The following is an 18,250-nucleotide window of genomic DNA, read 5'->3' on the forward strand; positions in this document are numbered from 1 at the left end:
TATTTCAAATCATTAACACCTCAAAACAATGTTTGATTACATATCCTGATAGATGCGTGATTTATATTTCTTCTCGGAGAACGGGAGTCCATAACAAAAGGTATATTTTTTTATCGAAACATCTTCATTTTTGATCCTTTCGTTGGTCAACGTAAGTTGCCATCTTGGATGACGTCATCATCCTTACAGACGTATTTACCAGTCGCTATATATCGCGATTTTGTGCTGCTGCTTTGCGCTTGTACATGTGCGTGCGTTCGGAACTTGTCGCTCGCATTCATTGGCCAAGATACTGAAAATTTAATTGGAAAGCCTTAAAAGCACAACTCGTTGACGGCACTCGTTCACTGCTACCATCCTGCCTGTGGAGAATCTACAGGTAGGACTATGGTATGCCAATGCTGTATATAGCACACACTTTAAAAAATCAATTAAAATAAAACTTTTGTGACCCAAATTACTAATTTCCATACAGTTGCAATTTATTTTTCATTAGTAGCTTGGGAATAATTTTTGTATTTACTAGAGCGCTCAAAATCTTGAATTTTGGGCATATTTTTGTGCACGCCCTCTATTGGTAGACAGTAATATGGTAAGAAAATTTTCATTTTTCAATCTCTATTTTTAAATAAGAAAAAATATCTTAAAGGATTAAATTTACATAAGAGCCAAGTTATATGATAAATAGCTGTAATGAAAACTGACAGTGTAAGAAAATCAAGCTTTTGTTCTATATAAAAAGAGAAAATAAGCCAAACATTGCCACACATGGAGATGTAACCGAGAACAAGGTTACAGATAACCTTGTTCATCGGATGAGTGGTTGACGGCTGCCATATTTTCCTCTCCAGCAGAAAATTATAAAAATGAGGAATAACCCGGGGAATTACTCATCGGTGTCATATAGATTTTACATAGTATCAATAGAAAGATTAGAGTCTAGCAAAAATAGTGGGCCTTCGTTCAAGATCATAATTTCATATACATATTTACTAATTAAAATCTGGACAAGTCAAAACCCACCCTCCAAATTGTCAACCCAGATTACACATGCAGGCTCGCACTAACACACTACCGTCGGTGAATGGGGATTATAGTAAAATTTCAGAAATTGTTGAATAAATCCCCAGAAACGATGGTTATTCCTGTCTATTCACTCAGCTGAGCCGAGATCGAAAGCATGCATGGCATGCCCGGCCCTAGACCAAAAGCTTCGGTCTCTGATATGTTGGTTGTTCAGCTGAACTCCGTTGGCTTCACTCACCAAATACAGAGACCGAAGATCTAGCGCGATCTGTACAGGGGACTCAATGGCCATATGTTTATGTACTTAAGATCGGATAAAATGGGGAAGTGAATTTGCGCGACAGCCGAGGTAAGTCACTGTTTTTGTTCCCTTTAACTTGATTTTTCTCTGTTTTTTGGCACTTAATGCCAAGAGGGAATTATTAATTTGCATTTTTTGGTCGCGTTAATTTTCAAAATTTCTATTCATTAAAGACAAAAATTGAAGAGCCCCGACAGGGGGATTTTGCATTGCAAGCCCCCTAATGGTGGCTGCACGATAGCGAGCCGTCTGTGTACGAGGAGAAATTTATTTTTTAAAATGTTAAAAAACTCCTCGAAACAGACGGCTGCCAGCTGTCTCGCCCGGCCCCAGGCCCAGGCCAGGCCCACCCATGGTTTCAAATCATCTCGCATGCAAAGGATTCATCATGCACCTGGTGCACGCGAATCTTTCACACCCTTTTTACTAAAATAACTATGACTTTACATCATACTGTAGCTTAGAATTTCATTTGTGCTATGACACTTACCAAACCATATGGATCGTTTGTTGAATTCTCTTTGCTGTTTTTTTTTAAATAAAATAAAGAGCATTTTTCGTGATCTTCACGTAGATACCTTCTGCTCAGCGTGGATATCAATTTTTGCCTAAAGAGGGTGCGCGATATTATTCACAAAGTCGGTAGGCACTTAAGAACCAAGTTTGAAAGGATACTCGTAAAATTACGTCACTCTCGCCGATGAATATTCATTAGATTGTGGTCGTGCGTGTTCAATACACACTGAGTGCATGCATGCAGAGAGTTTGTATTGAACACACATGACCACGATCTAATGAATATTCATGGGCGAGAGTGACGTAATTTTACGAGTGTCCTTTCAAACTTGGTTCTTAAGTGCCTACCGTTTGTTTACGGTATACCTTTGTTTACGGTTTTGCAAGCTAGCTGCATTCTAGGCGATCAGCATTATTTTCTTGCTCGTTCAATCCACTTTCATCATCATCTTGTCAAAAGATGGCGTACTTTACCAATAAGTATATACATGAGATATATACAGTACGACAATACGCCAGACAGTGGCCTGTACTTATAGAGAAGAAGAGATGCAACCTGTTGATTTTTGGTACAATTTCCTATTATGCGCTGACGACTTGAATCGAGAATGTTCGATAGGAAAAATTGCTTTTTTATTGTTGTTTGCGTACTTTCCACCGCAGTGTCAAGGATAACTAAGGTAAGGACGGATTTAGACCAAAAGCTTTGGTCTCTGTTATTTTGGTTGTTCAGCTGAACTCCGTTGGCTTCACTCACCAAATACAGAGACCGAAGTTTTAGCGCGATCTGTACAGGGGACTCAACGGCCATATGTTTATGTACTTAAGATCGGATAAAACGGGGAAGTGAATTTGCACGACAGCCGAGGTAAGTCACTGTTTTTGTTCCTTTTAACTTGATTTTTCTCCATTTTTTGGCAATTAATGCCAAGAGGGAATATAAATTTGCATTTTGGTCGCATTAATTTTCAAAATTTTTATTCATTAAAGACAAAAATTGAAGAGCCCCGACGGGGGGATTTTGCATTGCAAGTCCCCTAATGGTGGCTGCACGATAGCGAGCCGTCTGTGTATGAGGAGAAATTTTAAAAAAATGTTTAAAAAATCCTCGAAACTGACGGCTGCCAGCTGTCTAGGACGGATTGAACGGTTGATATTTGGAGGTAAGCGATAAAAACAGTTTTATAAATAATTCCTTTTTAAAATGAAGTTAAAATACGAATGTTCAATTGCAAGAGTAATAGTGGAGAAATAGTGAAAAGTGTGGCGTGTTTTATTCCCTCACATTCGTGTGATGAATGAAAATGTCAAACTCCACTATGAAATCACATGCGTTATTGTGCGAGGTTAGTATTACGGTGCTAATGCAGTTTCGCACCGGCCGATTATATTACCAGCTAATGTTGTAAGTTAGAGCAATTACGGGATCGGAGTTCGGTTCGGAAGTTTTGCTCCTAAAATCGGAATCGGTTCGGATATCGGATCGGATATCGGATCGGAAGATATTCAAAAACAAACAAATACATTAAAATTTGTATGTGGCCGGCGCGTGGACAAATGCGGCACGCTACACTGATGGCAGAATTTGTTTTGATCTCCAACAAAAGCGGAGGAAGAAGATGATGAGTTGTTTTGATCTCCGACATAATCGGAGGAAGGAAAATAAGATGACGTTCCAGCACGCGACACTACCGCCGATCAACGATAGGCCTCTTCTCTACAACATCGTGGTGATGGCGGAGTCCGTCGTGAACTTTTAGAGGCCGCATAACTTACCGAAAAAGACGCACTATTATCCAAAGTTGTTTACGATGATATTCACCTTCTCTACAATATCGTAGTGATGGCGGAGGTAATCGTAAACTCTTAGAGGTCGCATGACCTCCCGAAAAAGACGCATTATTGTCCAGAGTTGTTTACCATGATATTCACCTTCTCTACAACATCGTAGTGATGGCGGAGGTAATCGTAAACTCTTAAAGGTCGCATGACCTCCCGAAAAGGACGCATTATTATCCAGAGTTGTTTACCATGATATTCACCTTCTCTACAACATCGTAGTGATGGCGGAGGTAATCGTAATCTCATAAAGGTCGCATGACCTCCCGAAAAAGACGCATTATTGTCCAGAGTTGTTTACCATGATATTCACCTTCTCTACAACATCGTAGTGATGGCGGAGGTAATCGTAAACTCTTAAAGGTCGCTTGACCTCCCGAAAAAGACGCATTATTGTCCAGAGTTGTTTACCATGATATTCACCTTCTCTACAACATCGTAGTGATGGCGGAGGTAATCGTAAACTCTTAAAGGTCGCCTGACCTCCCGAAAAAGACGCATTATTATCCAGAGTTGTTTACCATGATATTCACCTCTACAACATCGTAGTGATAGCGGAGGTAATCGTAAACTCTTAGAGGACGTAGAGTCAGATAGTCGTAAATATTACCGCGCATGTCAGCATGTTCAACTAAATCTTATTTGCCTCCGCTTAAGATCAAAACATATCGTCTTTTCGTTGTTTTTTCTTCCTCCATTTTTGTCGGAGATCAAAACAAATTATCACCAGTTATCATCATCATCGTTTTGTTCTTCCCCGATTATGTCGGAGATCAAAACAAATCATAATCTTCTTCTCCACTTGCCTTTCCGCTAATATCGGAGATAAAAACAAATCATAATTTTCTTCCCCTTTATCTTCTTTTCCTTCCACCACTTTTGTCTGAGATCAAAACAAATCACCAGCGCATTTTGACGGCAAACATGTCGCCACGTGTTTTTTTTTGTCTTGTTATGTTTTGGTTTTTCCGATCCGATTTTTTCCCCACTGGTCAAAAATCGGAGTTCGGAAAAATGTAGAAAAAAGGGGAAAATCGGATCGGATCGGGAATTGGAATAAAAATCGGTTACAGCATTATTACCAGCACACCTAATGATCACCAATACTTGTTACCAAATGTCATGACAAGTCTCTCAGTCACATTTCGATGTCAATATGTCCACCACTTTTCAAAATATTGTGATCGGGAATGGCTGTATTTTTGTATTTCGTCTTCGATCTCAACGTCGTTGATCGACATCGCCTCGCGGATCGCTTGGATTCACCGTGCACCGTAATGTTGATATGAACTGAAGTTAGCAACCAAATCATGCGAACATAGATTCGCATGCGGCATGCTGGCAGTTTGTTCGCCACATTTTCGCATGATTTGGTTGCTAACTTCAGTTCATATCAACATTACGGTGCACGGTGAATCCAAGCAATCTGCGAAGCAATGTCTACGCCGTGTCGATCAACGACGTTGAGATCGAAGCCGAAATACAGCCATTCCCGATCACGATATTTTGAAAAGTGGTGGATATATTGACATCGAAATGTGACTGAGAGACTTGTCATAACATTTGGGAACAAATATTGGTGATGAGGTATGCTGGTAACCGGCCGGTGCGAAACTGCATTAGCGCCAGTATTACTAACCTCACATGTTGTGTGAGTGGGCCATCGCCAGGCCATGCGTAGCGGCTTCCGCAGCTAGCAGCTCGCACTCGCAGCAGCACACTTTTCGACCACACAATTACAAATAAACTGACTTAACTAATTACCATTTTGACCAAATGGTGGTATTCCAGTTGCCTGAGAAATCGCTCCGTGATAGGATCGTTGTGACCTACTAACTTGACCCCTTGAAAGACTGAAAATTCGAGCTAAGCGGCACATGCCGACACTCCTGGAGGCTGCCATCTTGAAATTTGATGACGTAGAGATCAATGAACTGTTGCTTTCGCTGTTTGTGCATGGGCCGGGGCTTTTCATAGTGAACAAGTCAAAACCAAATCATTCTTTTATCAATTGACTGCAGGGGAACTTCTAGTTTGCAAATGAATCTATTCAAAATAATTGCAATAATATAATTGCTTCAGCATATTCCTTTCCCTTCAGAGGGGAGACCTTTGAAGGAACTATGCATGGAAGACCAGCTAGAATTTGGCAAGGTCTTACAGCAGTCTGCAAGATAACTGAATTTTGTCATCTCTGTGGAATGGCTAAAAAAAACTGTGAAAGACAGTTTCTTGTCTTAATGGACTTAATAGACTAGTCCTATGCTATAGATATACCTTTCAATGGTCTTTCAGAGATCTTTTATGCAACAAGTGATCTGTTTCAGAATTTTTTCCATGGACTTTTCCTAGGCTTGTTTTTCAATCTCTCATACAGTGATCTCAGATCATGGAAAGACTAATAAGAACTTTGAAAGTTCATCAAAAGACCACTGAAAGACCACCAAAAGATCATTTTCTTGAAAGACTGTTTTGAACCGCTTCAAAAAGTTTTGGGAATCACGATGACCACAAAGACCACATGAGAGATTCTTCAGGAATCGTGAAAGACCACCGAGATCTTTGAAAGTTTGTTGAAAGACCCTTGAAAGATCAAGCAGGTTTCATGGTCTTACGACAGTCTTTCAGAGTCTTGCTCTCTGTGGAATGGGGGTTTTAAAGTTGTGGTTTAACTATGGAGAGCCAATTGGGGCACAAATCCCTAACAAAACACATCCAATTTATTAACTCATACGACACCCAAATTGTCTGGGAATGATAACTGAAGTATTTTGAAGTATACATTATGAAATGAAAAGGAAACAAAACAGTAAACTTAAGAAGTATACAATATAAACAGAATGTTTTTTTTTTGGCTCCCCATATAAATTTTGGCACAGACTTTAGACCATGGTTTAAGTTAAACCTCATTTCAGAATACAGGCCCATGTATATTTTTCATGTTAAGCTGTTCCTGTTCATAAACAACGGCTCCCCCTCCTCCAAAATAAAAAAATCGTTCCTTTAAACATGCTGAATAAAAATATTGTTTTGTGGGGGTCTCTCCCGGCCCCCTCTCTCTCACACACTATCTCCCCCCCCCCCTCCCTCTCTCTCTCTATAACCCCCCCCCCCCCCTCTCTCTCATAGAGCTCTATATATTTTCCACTCTTTCAATTTGTTGATTTTATTTCTAGTCATGCAAGGGTAAAATAAATTACATTATTTTATTTTCATTTCTGCATGATTGGAATTTGTGGATTAAGGGGGGCATTGCTATTGCAAAGTAGTCATCATGCATTTTTATTTCACAATCTGCTCATTGTGTAGTTTCATTATTATACTATAGTAACACCTTTACAGTAATACCAATTCTTGCTATGAGCAACCTACAACATTCTTCCTTCTCCTTACAACCTGAAGAGGTGGGCCAAGACTGAAAATGAGGATTGCTATAGATGTGGGGGAAAAGGGTTCACTCAGGCACATTCTATCAAATTGTCAGGTGTTTCTGGCAGAAGGCCTATATACATGGAGGCACAATGAGATCTTGAAAGATCTGAGCAATGACCCAAAGAACACCATAGACAAATTAAACCAGACAAAATCATCAAATGCTCTAGTGATGATCTCATTTATGAAAGCTGGGACAAGTACTGGAGCCAACAGGAAAGCTAGCCCACAGACAAGTAGGCTCCTTTGTCTGGCAATAGACAGGCAGTTGGTCTCAGACATGGATGAGCAGATGACCTTCCAAAGTGAGTGCAACTACCAACATGCAACCAGATATGATAGTCTGGTCGAAGTAGTCCAGGTCGGTTATCCTCTGCAAATTGACTGTTCCATGGGAGGAGAACATAGAGATGGCCATGAGTACAAAACAACAAAGTATGCAGACTTATCCTAAAATGTAAGGAGAGGGGATGGAAGGTAGACTACTACCCAGTGGAGATCGGCTGCAGAGGTTATGCAACAAAATCTCTCCATTTCTTCCTCTCAAGGATGGGAATAACCAACAGGAGGAAGCTGGCTTTGGACTTAATGGAGATTGCTACAAGGTCCTCAGCCTGGATTTGAATAGATATAAAGCCAACTTACCAAACAAGCAGCTGGAGGTGGCATCTTGTCTTGATGCTGCTGGCCCGCCTCCTGCCACATAGCCATATCAAGGATAATGGGCCAAAATGGCTGTTCTGGAGGACAATTCTCTGTCCTGCACAAGGTGTGTTTTGTTTATCTCAGGGTGGGCTGCTGCTAGAACTCATAGCACTTTTACACGGTGGTATGCAACTATCTTGCCCCCTATACATTGGGCATGTTCTGAATTCATGGAAGGCCTATTAATAAATATTTTATTGACTTTTATTTTCAGATTAATGCTAATGGCTAAGTAGATAATCTACTTAATGTATTACTCAGTAGAAATGATAATACAATCCAGCTGAATTGTGAAATGTAAGATTTTAAATGAGTCTTATAATATATATGAATTCTTATTCTTTACTGTTTTCATGGTTGTAATGTATGTAACACCTCTTTTTTTTATTAAATTTGATTTCATAGATTTAGGGATGACACTGATAAAAAGAAATCAAATCAACATACCATTCAACAAATTTTATTGGTAGATTCTTAGTACTTTAATTGAACATGTGTGATGTCATCAAAAGTGAAGAACTTGAATCTGTTTTAACCATTACTTGGCAATGATCAAAATATATACATTTTCTTATTTCATGTACATGTAACGGTTTCTTCAAAGTAAACTCATTTAATTCATAATTGATCACTGTGCAGTCATATTCATTTCAAGATAAATAACATAAACCAAAAAATACCTTTATATTAGAGCAATAATTTCAGTGTTTAAGATTACATTCATATTGACATTTACAGGTTTTCACTTGGTTAAAAATAAAATATGATATGATTACAGAGAAAATACATACAATACACACAAGTAATTATCAAATACAATGGCTAAGATATCAGTATTAGCACAATTACATAAATGATACAACTATATCAATCTTTACAAGAATGAGAATGTTCCAAATCAGACATTGGCAAAAAAACATGTAATTCTCATTCAATTATGTCATACTTTAGCACAAAATAAAATGAAAAAAGGCACTCTCAACCTCAATGAAGAAATGCAGTTAACATAATAATTGAATCTATATTGAGATAATTTCTTGTCCCCTTTGGATGTAATTAACAAAGAGAAAAAATTATCATTATCACAATATTTCCTTCACAAAACATATATAGTGTGAAAACTTATAAAATACTCGATCACAGAAAAAAGGAAATCTGTTCTAATTGCACAGGAACAAAAAAACTGAGATGTAATGATAATGATAATATATGTAGGTAAATATAAGCTTTCAATTCAAGAAAGAGTCACAAGATTTATAGTATACTAGTATAGGAGAACAATTTTTTTATGAATGAGTAACTATATCGTTTATGGCTTTCAAACAATACATTCCAAAAAATCAAATGTTATCAGTAAAATAATGATATACACAAAAACAACTATATAAATATACAAACTCTTTGTTAATGAAACAAAACTAATAATGATAAAGTGTCACTGTATAGCAAATTTTTCTTTGCTTGGATCTTAGGTAGCGCTGATTTATGACATTTACTATACAACAATCTCAATACTTTTTATCAAGAGTTGAATAAGGTAAGCATTGAAACTGAACATTCAAATTTCTAAGCACAAGTCACTTTTTCTACAAATGATGAAATAAGAAAATCTATTGATGAAATAATAAAATCTATATAAAAAAAATAGCAGAGCACAATGACAGGTATATTTTACGAGTAATTATCAAAGTACCATGTATGTTTGTTTACTGTTTTAAATGCACACACATAGCCTCCATCGGGTGTTGTCGAGTAAATCCCTTCATAGAAACAAAATAGAAAGAATCATTTACCAAACAAACATGATAAGATGTGATAATGGTAAAAATACAATGAAAGCAATATAGATGTTCACAATGCTTTGAGTACATTACAAGCTGTCCATTTAGCAATGGATCATCCTATTCAAACAATTAAATGGAAGTAGAATAATAATAGGTTACATGCATACTTATTCAGCTGATCTTTGCCTGAAATCTGTTATTATAGGTATTCATACTCATTTACATTAATCCACATGATATATGAAATAACACCTTTAATACCGATCAAATATTAGTATGGACCAAAGGGGTAAAAACATCTTAATCTTGGGTACTAACAATCTGCTACCATTTTCTCCTCATCTTTTTTCCTCTCTAGGTAAATTTTCCTGTTATGATGACTTACAATTACTTTATACTGCACACAAAAGGAAACAAACAATGAGCGATAGATAATAGAAATTCAGCACTGGAATGCCAAGGACATGTCTTACTCTTATCATACCATGGTCTATACTGAGTTCTTCTATTGCTTATTTTACCATATTCATCACCATATTAAAGTCACATAATATTATATGGTTGCAACATACAAAGACTGCCAAAAATCTTCAGAGATAAAGTAGTCTAAAGGACTTAAGTGCAAGGATGTTGAAGAGACATTTGCTACTCCAGCCATTGTTTCTGTACTCATTTCCCCTAAAAGACATGCTAAGGATAACAATGTGATTAGAATGATATTGCAAGGATTTGAGTTAACATTTGGTTTGTTATTAGGTTTGTGACTGGCAGGTTTCCATGGGAACAGAAGCACAGGTCATGGAATCACTGGAAGACATCAATGCAGCTCATGATGGGAAGGAAATACTGAGAAAAAAAGAGATGAATGAAAGAATGGAAGAGAATGACAGGAGGGATAAGGGAAGATAGATAGAGAGAGAAAACCAATGAATGACAAAAGAGGCAATGAAGAGAAGCAGAAAAGCAGGAAAAGGATATAAGAGCTGAGAAGAAATAGCAAAAAAGATAAGAGGAGAAGAGAGAATTAAGAAGAGAAGAATAGCGGGTAAGAAATAAATGGGAGACAGAATTTTAAAAAAGAAGAGAAACAAAGTCATGAAAAGTTAAGAGAAGAAAGTAAAAAGAAATAAAAGAAAAGAGAATGAAAAGGGGCAGAAAAAATTAGAGGATTAAAAGATGAAGAAATGTTGAGGAAGACAAACAAAACAAATAGAATAGAATTAGAAAAAAAACTTTGGTACATACCATCGTATGAAAGTACACAAGGTCATCAAATTAAATTGAATTCACAATGATGCATGAATTCTAAAGCATATATGTGCAGTTATTCTTCAATTCCTTTGAAATTACAGTAATACTGTGCTGCACAAGTGTCCATAAGATAATATTGGGAGAACAATTTGGGGTACAAAAATATATGAAGTCTTAACCTGTAGTTTCAATGAAATAAAGTCTTTAACTTTTTGATTCTGTTGATTGTTGGATTTTGGAACTCTAAAAGGAGACAGAAGCCAGCATGTCTCATGCAAGCTGTGCTCAATTATCTTCTAAACAGTTAAAGGTTTTGTTATCATGGCAACACTATTTATGATATCACACAATGTGAACACTATCTCCAAACCTCAGTTATATCCATAAAATGTTTGCAAGAATGCACAGGCAAAATCTAAACATCTGTCAATAAAATTCATAATAATTAATTTACCTTCTTATAAAAAAAAATCACTTACAATCAACAATTCTATTACAGCTAAAATGTGTCCAATATTGAAGTAAATTGCTTTATTCATTTAAACTTAATTATAAACTTTATTAACATCTATTCCTGTAACACAAAGGTTTATAATCACTTGCAAATTAGTGACCAATCAAGATCATCCTGGCATGCATGTTTAGTTCAAAGGCATGACCAACAGCCAATCAGAATCATCATTTCAAATAAGCAATTGATTGCAAAACATTTGTACAATGCCTTGATAACAGATTAACTTTGGGATCAATCTTTTGATATAACTATTTAACATAATATATTCTAAAGCTTAATCTTTACTGATCACACACAAATATACATGTAGGCCATCACTTTTAACAAACTGTACCAGTACAGTAGTTGAAATACAGAAAATATTCTTCTAGAAGACATACAGTATGAACATTTATACAAATGCTATTTACAAGTAGAGCTTTATGAAAATAAAACAATTTCCCATAGAACAGGGGATCCACCAAAATGGTTAATCACAAATGCACACAAGGTAGACATAAGCAAGAAATATCAGATTTAAAAAAAATGTTTATTCTATCTAGGCTCTCTTATTTCAGATCAGATCTTTCTTTCAAGTAAATGGAAGAGCATGTGTTTGAATGGCGTTTCCTGCACACATAAAGGCCACTAAATCATATTAACAAACAGAAAAATACAAAACAAAATGATTTACATAAACACTAATGCCAATCTTCGATTGTAACAGCACAAGAATAAATCTGTTTAAAGCTTTAGCTTAATCAATATATTATGTACATTACATTAACAAACAATTATTTTAAGTCCCCCATCCTCTTTTAATCTGTACAATGTTGAATTATATTTGTACAAAGCCTACTTTAATCTCTTCAGATTTGTTTCATAGTCATTCAAGTTTAACAGAGGTATGGTCCTATTGCCTTGCTCAATTCCTCATTTTCATCATCATAAAGTTTAACAGAGGTACAGTCTTTGCTTTTACTAATCAATCAGGTTTAACAGAAGAATGGTTGAAGAATCTTTCTCAACCCTTTATTTTCACTTTTTCTTCCCTCTGATTAAAACAGATATCTTCCAAACTATGATTCTACCTGTCCCCTATCTACTGCTTTTAATCCTCATCTCTTCTCATTAATACCTTTGAAATCTCTTTGGTTCTAAAGCCTTTCTCATCAGCTCACTTTCACAGTGACGATATCGATTTAGTGTCTGTGATCATAATACATGGAATATCTGCCTCGCTTGTATTTGTACTCGCACTCTGTCCACTTCCAATGCTTCCACCACTATTATTCCTAGACCTCTCTTCCTTCAGAGCAAGTACTTTGTTGATGGCTGCGACCTCCCCATCGATGTCTTCAATGGAGTCGGTGTCGATGGACAGATTGTCTCCACCCCCGGCAGCACTCTCTATGGTCTGGTGAGAGGATTCACTGTCATAGCACTTGTAATCTCTCTTTGGTTGAATTAGGTCTAGACTGGCATTGCTAAGAATATTCTCTGGGATAAGGGCCTGTAACTTAGCAATGGTGTCCAGAAGAGCTGCCCTCTCCAGGTTCAAGTTCCGGATTTCCAATCGCAGATTGTTCTCGGTTGTCTGCAATCACAACAAAAAGAATGTTTCAATGCACATCATATATATTGTGCCAGAAAGTCATGCACAGTACTTGACTAATGCCAATAGCTGAAGAAACAATCCAATTTGAATTTAGATTGAATGATGGGAAGTAATTTTGTATGTAATTTTTCAATATTTTTTTGAATTTGCATAAATAATAATTTTACACATTTCTGCAGTTATGAAACTCTCACCTTTCTCTACCAGTCATAGAAGAGATGACAGAAACCCAACATGAAAATTTATCCGAAACTTTCTGATAGGTTGAAAATTTATGTGAAATATTGTAACAGACATCATAATGATGATAATTTTTAGAAATTATTGAAGTGACTTCAATCATAGGGATAAAGGTCAGTTCAAGTTGTGAGCTAGACTAGTAATTCAGTACAACCGACCTCAAAATCTTCATACACAGTGGATTCAAACTAGCAATTGTGGATTCAGACCTATGGCAGCCATAAAAAATAAGGTGGCTACATCTATGATATATTAACAACCACACCCATCATTAAATTCTTCTTCAAATGAATTGATTAATTACCAACCTGTTTTGTTTGCAGTAGAGATCTCTGATTCTGTATTGTATTGTGTGTAGACTGAAGTTGTTCTAAGAGCTCGTTGTTATGACGACGTAGGTTACGATTACTGAATTCCAGCTGATCGATGTCTCGCTGCATAGACTTTGGTTGGACAGGCGAGGGCAGCATTTCCTCCTGAATAACATGGTACTCGACTTCATAGGCATGAAGTTCCTTTGAAATGTCCAAGTGGTAAGCCTACAAAGACAGAGATCATTGACTAAATTGATCTTTAAAAAAATTAACCTAAAGCCACAAGAAATAAGAGATTAAAAAAGTTCAGAAACTGTTTAAACAAGAAGCTTGTTAATACTGGACCCATCTCACACAGCCGAGGGGGGGGGTGGATCCACTGTTACTCCATTTTAAATCCTTTGGTTCAACCCTTTTTTAATAATAATCATAATTATGTTGAGTCAACTGATGAATGCAGGAGGCAAAGTATAGCAATGTGTAGGATGAAAACAACACAAACTATACAAAAAGACCTAGAGATACAACATATGCAAGAGGCAAACTTGATAAGCTATTAAAAAGAAACACCTGAAGTAGACAAAACTAAATGAATACAGAAAACTAACATTAATCTGAGAGATTAAGATTCATAACCCTCTCCAAATATACCATGCAAGTTTTTCATGAAACAAAGGTTGGCAATATGCTTGTGAAGGATATAAGCTGTGATTTCTGACCTTGTTAATGACTTTCTCCATCTGGACGATACCAAGGGATGGTAATTGATTCTTGATGAAGTCAATGATAGACTCAAAGCCATCACATTGTAGGATCAGTTCTTCATGGCTACCAAGGATGACAAGAGCTACCTTGAAGATCACCTCAAACCCTTGAAGGAAGATCAGATCTAAGGGATAGAAAACCCCCAAAATAGAGATTAAGATCATAGTACTATCTTGAATAGAGGTTATTACTGACATTCATGAAAATGTGGTATTAATCTGAACTGTCAGAATCACCAGAATATTGAACCATTTTTACAGAACAAAAATATAATTCTATATAATCAAACATTTATTAAGCCAATAAAAACCTTTGTGTCACAATCCTGTTTATATATCCAAGAATACAGGTATTAAAAACCACTGATTGTTTCCACTATAAATATAAAGTGAGGTGAATCACATGTGGAATAGCCCACAACAATACATTCTCTATTATACATGTAGATTGGTGAGAGCTCTAGATTTCTAATCCATGAAGCAGAAAATTCTGACTTGGGACATTCGGACTATAAACTGTGCATGAGTAAGGAGTAAAACGCATAGTTACCAGAGACAATATTCGGCAACAGGATGCGAAATCTAAAGCTCTGTAATGGTTTGCATCGGGGGAATTAAAATAACTCACCAAAGACCTTTGAGACAAAGCCAAGAGGGAATTGAGAGGCAAAAAGTGTCAGGAACCAAGGAGCTGCATAAAGAGATGGAGCCACTTCATTCTGCTCCAGGTGATTGTGTAGACGATGATAGAAGTCATGAAGGAGACGTGAAAGCTGATACATCTGGATCTATACAAGAAGATATGATTACGACGATAAATCATTGTAATGATTTTTTTAAAGCAGTGACACTGTTTTAGAATGGGATGATTTGACACTCTCTGGCCCAGCCTTACCAGAAGCAGGGAAAGAAGTCTTGTTGATTCTATGGGACAGCATTAACTGGCTAAGCCCTAAAGACACAGCTGCAAACAGTTATTTCAGAATTACAAAGGGTAAAATTCAACCCCTCAACCATTTTCGGACATCTTTTACAACTAACTCCTATGAAATATCCACTAATCCAAGGCAAAGGGTGTGTAGTCAATCTATTTCTGAGTCAATAATCTTTTGTGTTTTGATGTCATGAATTTACATTAAAAAAAGAAAATAAGCTTTGACATTTAAAATGAGTACAGATTACATCATTAAGATTTTCAATGTCAACTTCTGAATAAGTTTAAACCATGTGCACTTCCTCTTGGAATATTATAATCTTTCTACAATTTCAGCAAGATTTCAACAGTGCTATTGCCAATTGAAGAATGCTATATGATCAAAGTTAGCCACAATCATAGATTTTGACCCGAGCTTGTTGAAACATTTTTTGAGAAATCTTGAGGTAATATGAGATATTTTTGCTTGGTCTCCTCAAGTGGTGAAAAAGAATATATCCCAGGAAGTGTTTTCATAAAGAATTCTGTGGGTGATTTTCACTGGCTAATTTGCTCATCGGCCAATCAGATGCAAAGATTTCATTTAGCTGACTTTACAAGTCAGTAAAAATCACTAATTGTTTCATGAATTACTCCGCAACTTACCTGTAGAGCTGTCATGTCTGGTTTATACTGTCTTCTAAAACCCCAGCCAAACATGAGATAGGTCAACATCTTAAAGGCATCATGTTCTTCCATCTTAAAAACAAATACAATATGAACAACAATAGGTACAAAATCCTTATTTGTGGTGCTGTAATGTCTGGTTTTTATTTTGTAAGTTGAAGCAACAGAACCACTGCATGGGCTTGTTTTAAATATGCAACATTATTATTAATATAAATTGGACATCTGGGCCCTGTTGTACAAAGAGTTACGATTGATCCGATTAATCGCAACTATGGACGGCCAGCAACGTCAACATCTATTATGCATGTTTGTTCAAAATATTTTACAGCTGTGATGTATATTCATGCATTCATTGTTTTCTTGAAAATTCACTGCGCTTCTCTTTGCATAAAAAGGACATTGTGCAAATTTTCGTAGAAAAAATTATGACACTGATGGATTTCCATTGTTACGATTGATCGGATCAATCGTAACTCTTTGTACAACAGGGCCCTGAAGTAAAAAAATTCTTGACAGATTTTACTAGCCAAAGTTAAACCACGCATTATGAGCACAAAGGGCCTATGACCAAAGTTTTGAAAAAAATATACTTGAACACCTGTTCACATGAAACCTATCTTCGATGTTCAATTTGTATTTCCAATCTTGTCATACACTATATTCATGTTGTATTTATGTACAATGGCATACCCATTACAAGCCAAGATGAGTTGTAGTGTACGTGCATTCTCCTGTCTTAAAATTTATTGTTAATACAGTTTCCCCCTCATCATATTTATCAAAAAGTTATGTAACCCTCAGAGGCCCATTATGCTAAATTGCAAAAAAAACATATTTGTTATGATTGAAAAATAAACTGAAAACAAAACTTACATGCATGAGAAGAATTCCAGCCACAAAGCTGAGGCCTTGGCAGTAACCGACCTCTGCATCAAGGAGTGAATAGGCCTTCAGAAGATTGAAGAGAGATAGCTGACCACGCCCAAGAGCATTGGAGAAATATGGATGGTTTGGGTAAGTGCGTCCTGTCAACAGAAATAATTTAACCTTTAGGGATTACAAAATTTCTTTTGACTTTGGAGGGACTCCACTCAGAAGAGGTTACAGTGGTGCTATAAAGTTAGAGAACACCACAAGAAAATGAACAAATTTAAATGTGTTCAAGTTCTGCTATGTTATAGATATTAATTGTGAAATCATGTGATAAAATAGTACATTCAATAAAGTGTGTTTCTCTGGGCTCGCCCGGCAGTGTAGTGTTGTTGTTTACATTCAACACTCAGCATGAATGAATTCCTTAACTGTCTAGCACCACTGTACAGAACATGTTTTGAACCTATGTGTTGAACCGGTGTGTTGGCTCAGTTGATAAAGTGTCCGTCTCACAACTGGGAGGTCGGGGGTTCAAGCCTCGGCTGCGTCAGACCAAAAGATGGGAGTTGCTGCTACCTTGTTTGGCGCTCAAACATTCAAGGGATAGAGCTACATTTATCTGGTGCTGCACAGTGGATGCAGGGCCCACAATTAATTGGGCACAAAGAATTTTCAAAGTATTTTTGTTTCAGGTTTCATTTCGAACAATAAAATATGGATTTTTTTCCCTTTTCATTTTGCATAGTCGAAAAAAATATGGGAGGTCCATTTATGCAAGTATAGCTGTAGAATGTACTAAACCACATCTCCTTACATATAAAACAAAACATTAAATCTAACACATTAATATGATCTGAGAGAGAAAAAAAAGAAGGGGTATATGCAATGTATTGCATCCATAACTGATGTATGGAGAATAAGTAAGTAAGGTGTACTGAATGTAAATATTACCCAAGTCAATGAGGATAGCATGTTGGTGTGTTGTGAGTTGTTTTAGAAGCTCTGTGTATGGTTCAGATTCCGGTATCTGAGATGCTCCAGGGACCATTCTTAATAGATGCTGTTCAGATAACATCATCCAAATATCACCTCGTCTCGTCCTCGGTACACCTATAAAGATGGACAAAATTGAAATATAATATCAATGTTCAATTTTTCTGTAGCACTCCATACATCAGCAGTACCTTCAACTTAGAAGAATAGAGTGAAGTTGAATATACAGTGGTGCTAAAAAGTAAGTTAAAACCCCACCAGAAAAAGAACACATTTCAATTGTTCAAGTTCTGCCATGTTTTACATATTCAATTGTGAAGTCGAGTGATAAAATAATACATTCAATACAGTTTGTTTCTCTGGGCTTGCCAAACATTATGTGTCGTCTCCATTCAACACTCAGAACGAAGGTGTGCATTTTCTGTTGGGGTTCACTAACTTTTTAGCACCACTGTACATGTATATCATAGTGACAGGGTAACAGGGTGATTGATAAGA

General features: G+C 36.6%; 2 protein-coding genes and 1 long non-coding RNA gene across 6 annotated transcripts in view; 1 reads left to right on the forward strand and 2 right to left on the reverse strand.

The window, feature by feature from the left end:
- The window catches only part of LOC121411100 (heat shock protein 75 kDa, mitochondrial-like), a 31,309-nt gene extending 25,708 nt beyond the window's left edge, over positions 1-5,601 (reverse strand). Inside the window, exon 1 of the mRNA XM_041603626.1 lies at positions 5,447-5,601. Within this exon, the coding sequence (XP_041459560.1) occupies positions 5,447-5,585 (139 nt within the window). The 5' untranslated portion in view covers positions 5,586-5,601. The remainder of the gene's footprint in view (positions 1-5,446) is intronic.
- Positions 2,474-3,055, forward strand: LOC121411108. The gene is made up of 2 exons (XR_005969422.1): positions 2,474-2,523; positions 2,980-3,055. It is a non-coding gene; the product is annotated as an uncharacterized LOC121411108 (long non-coding RNA).
- A 5,415-nt stretch (positions 5,602-11,016) lies between the features above and the next one.
- LOC121411116 (TBC1 domain family member 1-like) overlaps positions 11,017-18,250 on the reverse strand; it is a 76,623-nt gene continuing 69,389 nt past the window's right edge. For all 4 annotated transcript variants that reach the window (XM_041603644.1, XM_041603659.1, XM_041603651.1 and 1 more), the window contains 7 exons: positions 17,711-17,869; positions 16,760-16,911; positions 15,863-15,955; positions 14,912-15,071; positions 14,239-14,408; positions 13,514-13,744; positions 11,017-12,944 (listed from right to left, as the gene is read on the reverse strand). In XM_041603644.1, the coding sequence (XP_041459578.1) occupies positions 12,531-12,944; positions 13,514-13,744; positions 14,239-14,408; positions 14,912-15,071; positions 15,863-15,955; positions 16,760-16,911; positions 17,711-17,869 (1,379 nt within the window). In that variant the 3' untranslated portion in view covers positions 11,017-12,530. The remainder of the gene's footprint in view (positions 12,945-13,513; positions 13,745-14,238; positions 14,409-14,911; positions 15,072-15,862; positions 15,956-16,759; positions 16,912-17,710; positions 17,870-18,250) is intronic.

Source organism: Lytechinus variegatus, chromosome 1, assembly GCF_018143015.1.
Source record: "Lytechinus variegatus isolate NC3 chromosome 1, Lvar_3.0, whole genome shotgun sequence".
Taxonomy (NCBI): domain Eukaryota; kingdom Metazoa; phylum Echinodermata; class Echinoidea; order Temnopleuroida; family Toxopneustidae; genus Lytechinus; species Lytechinus variegatus.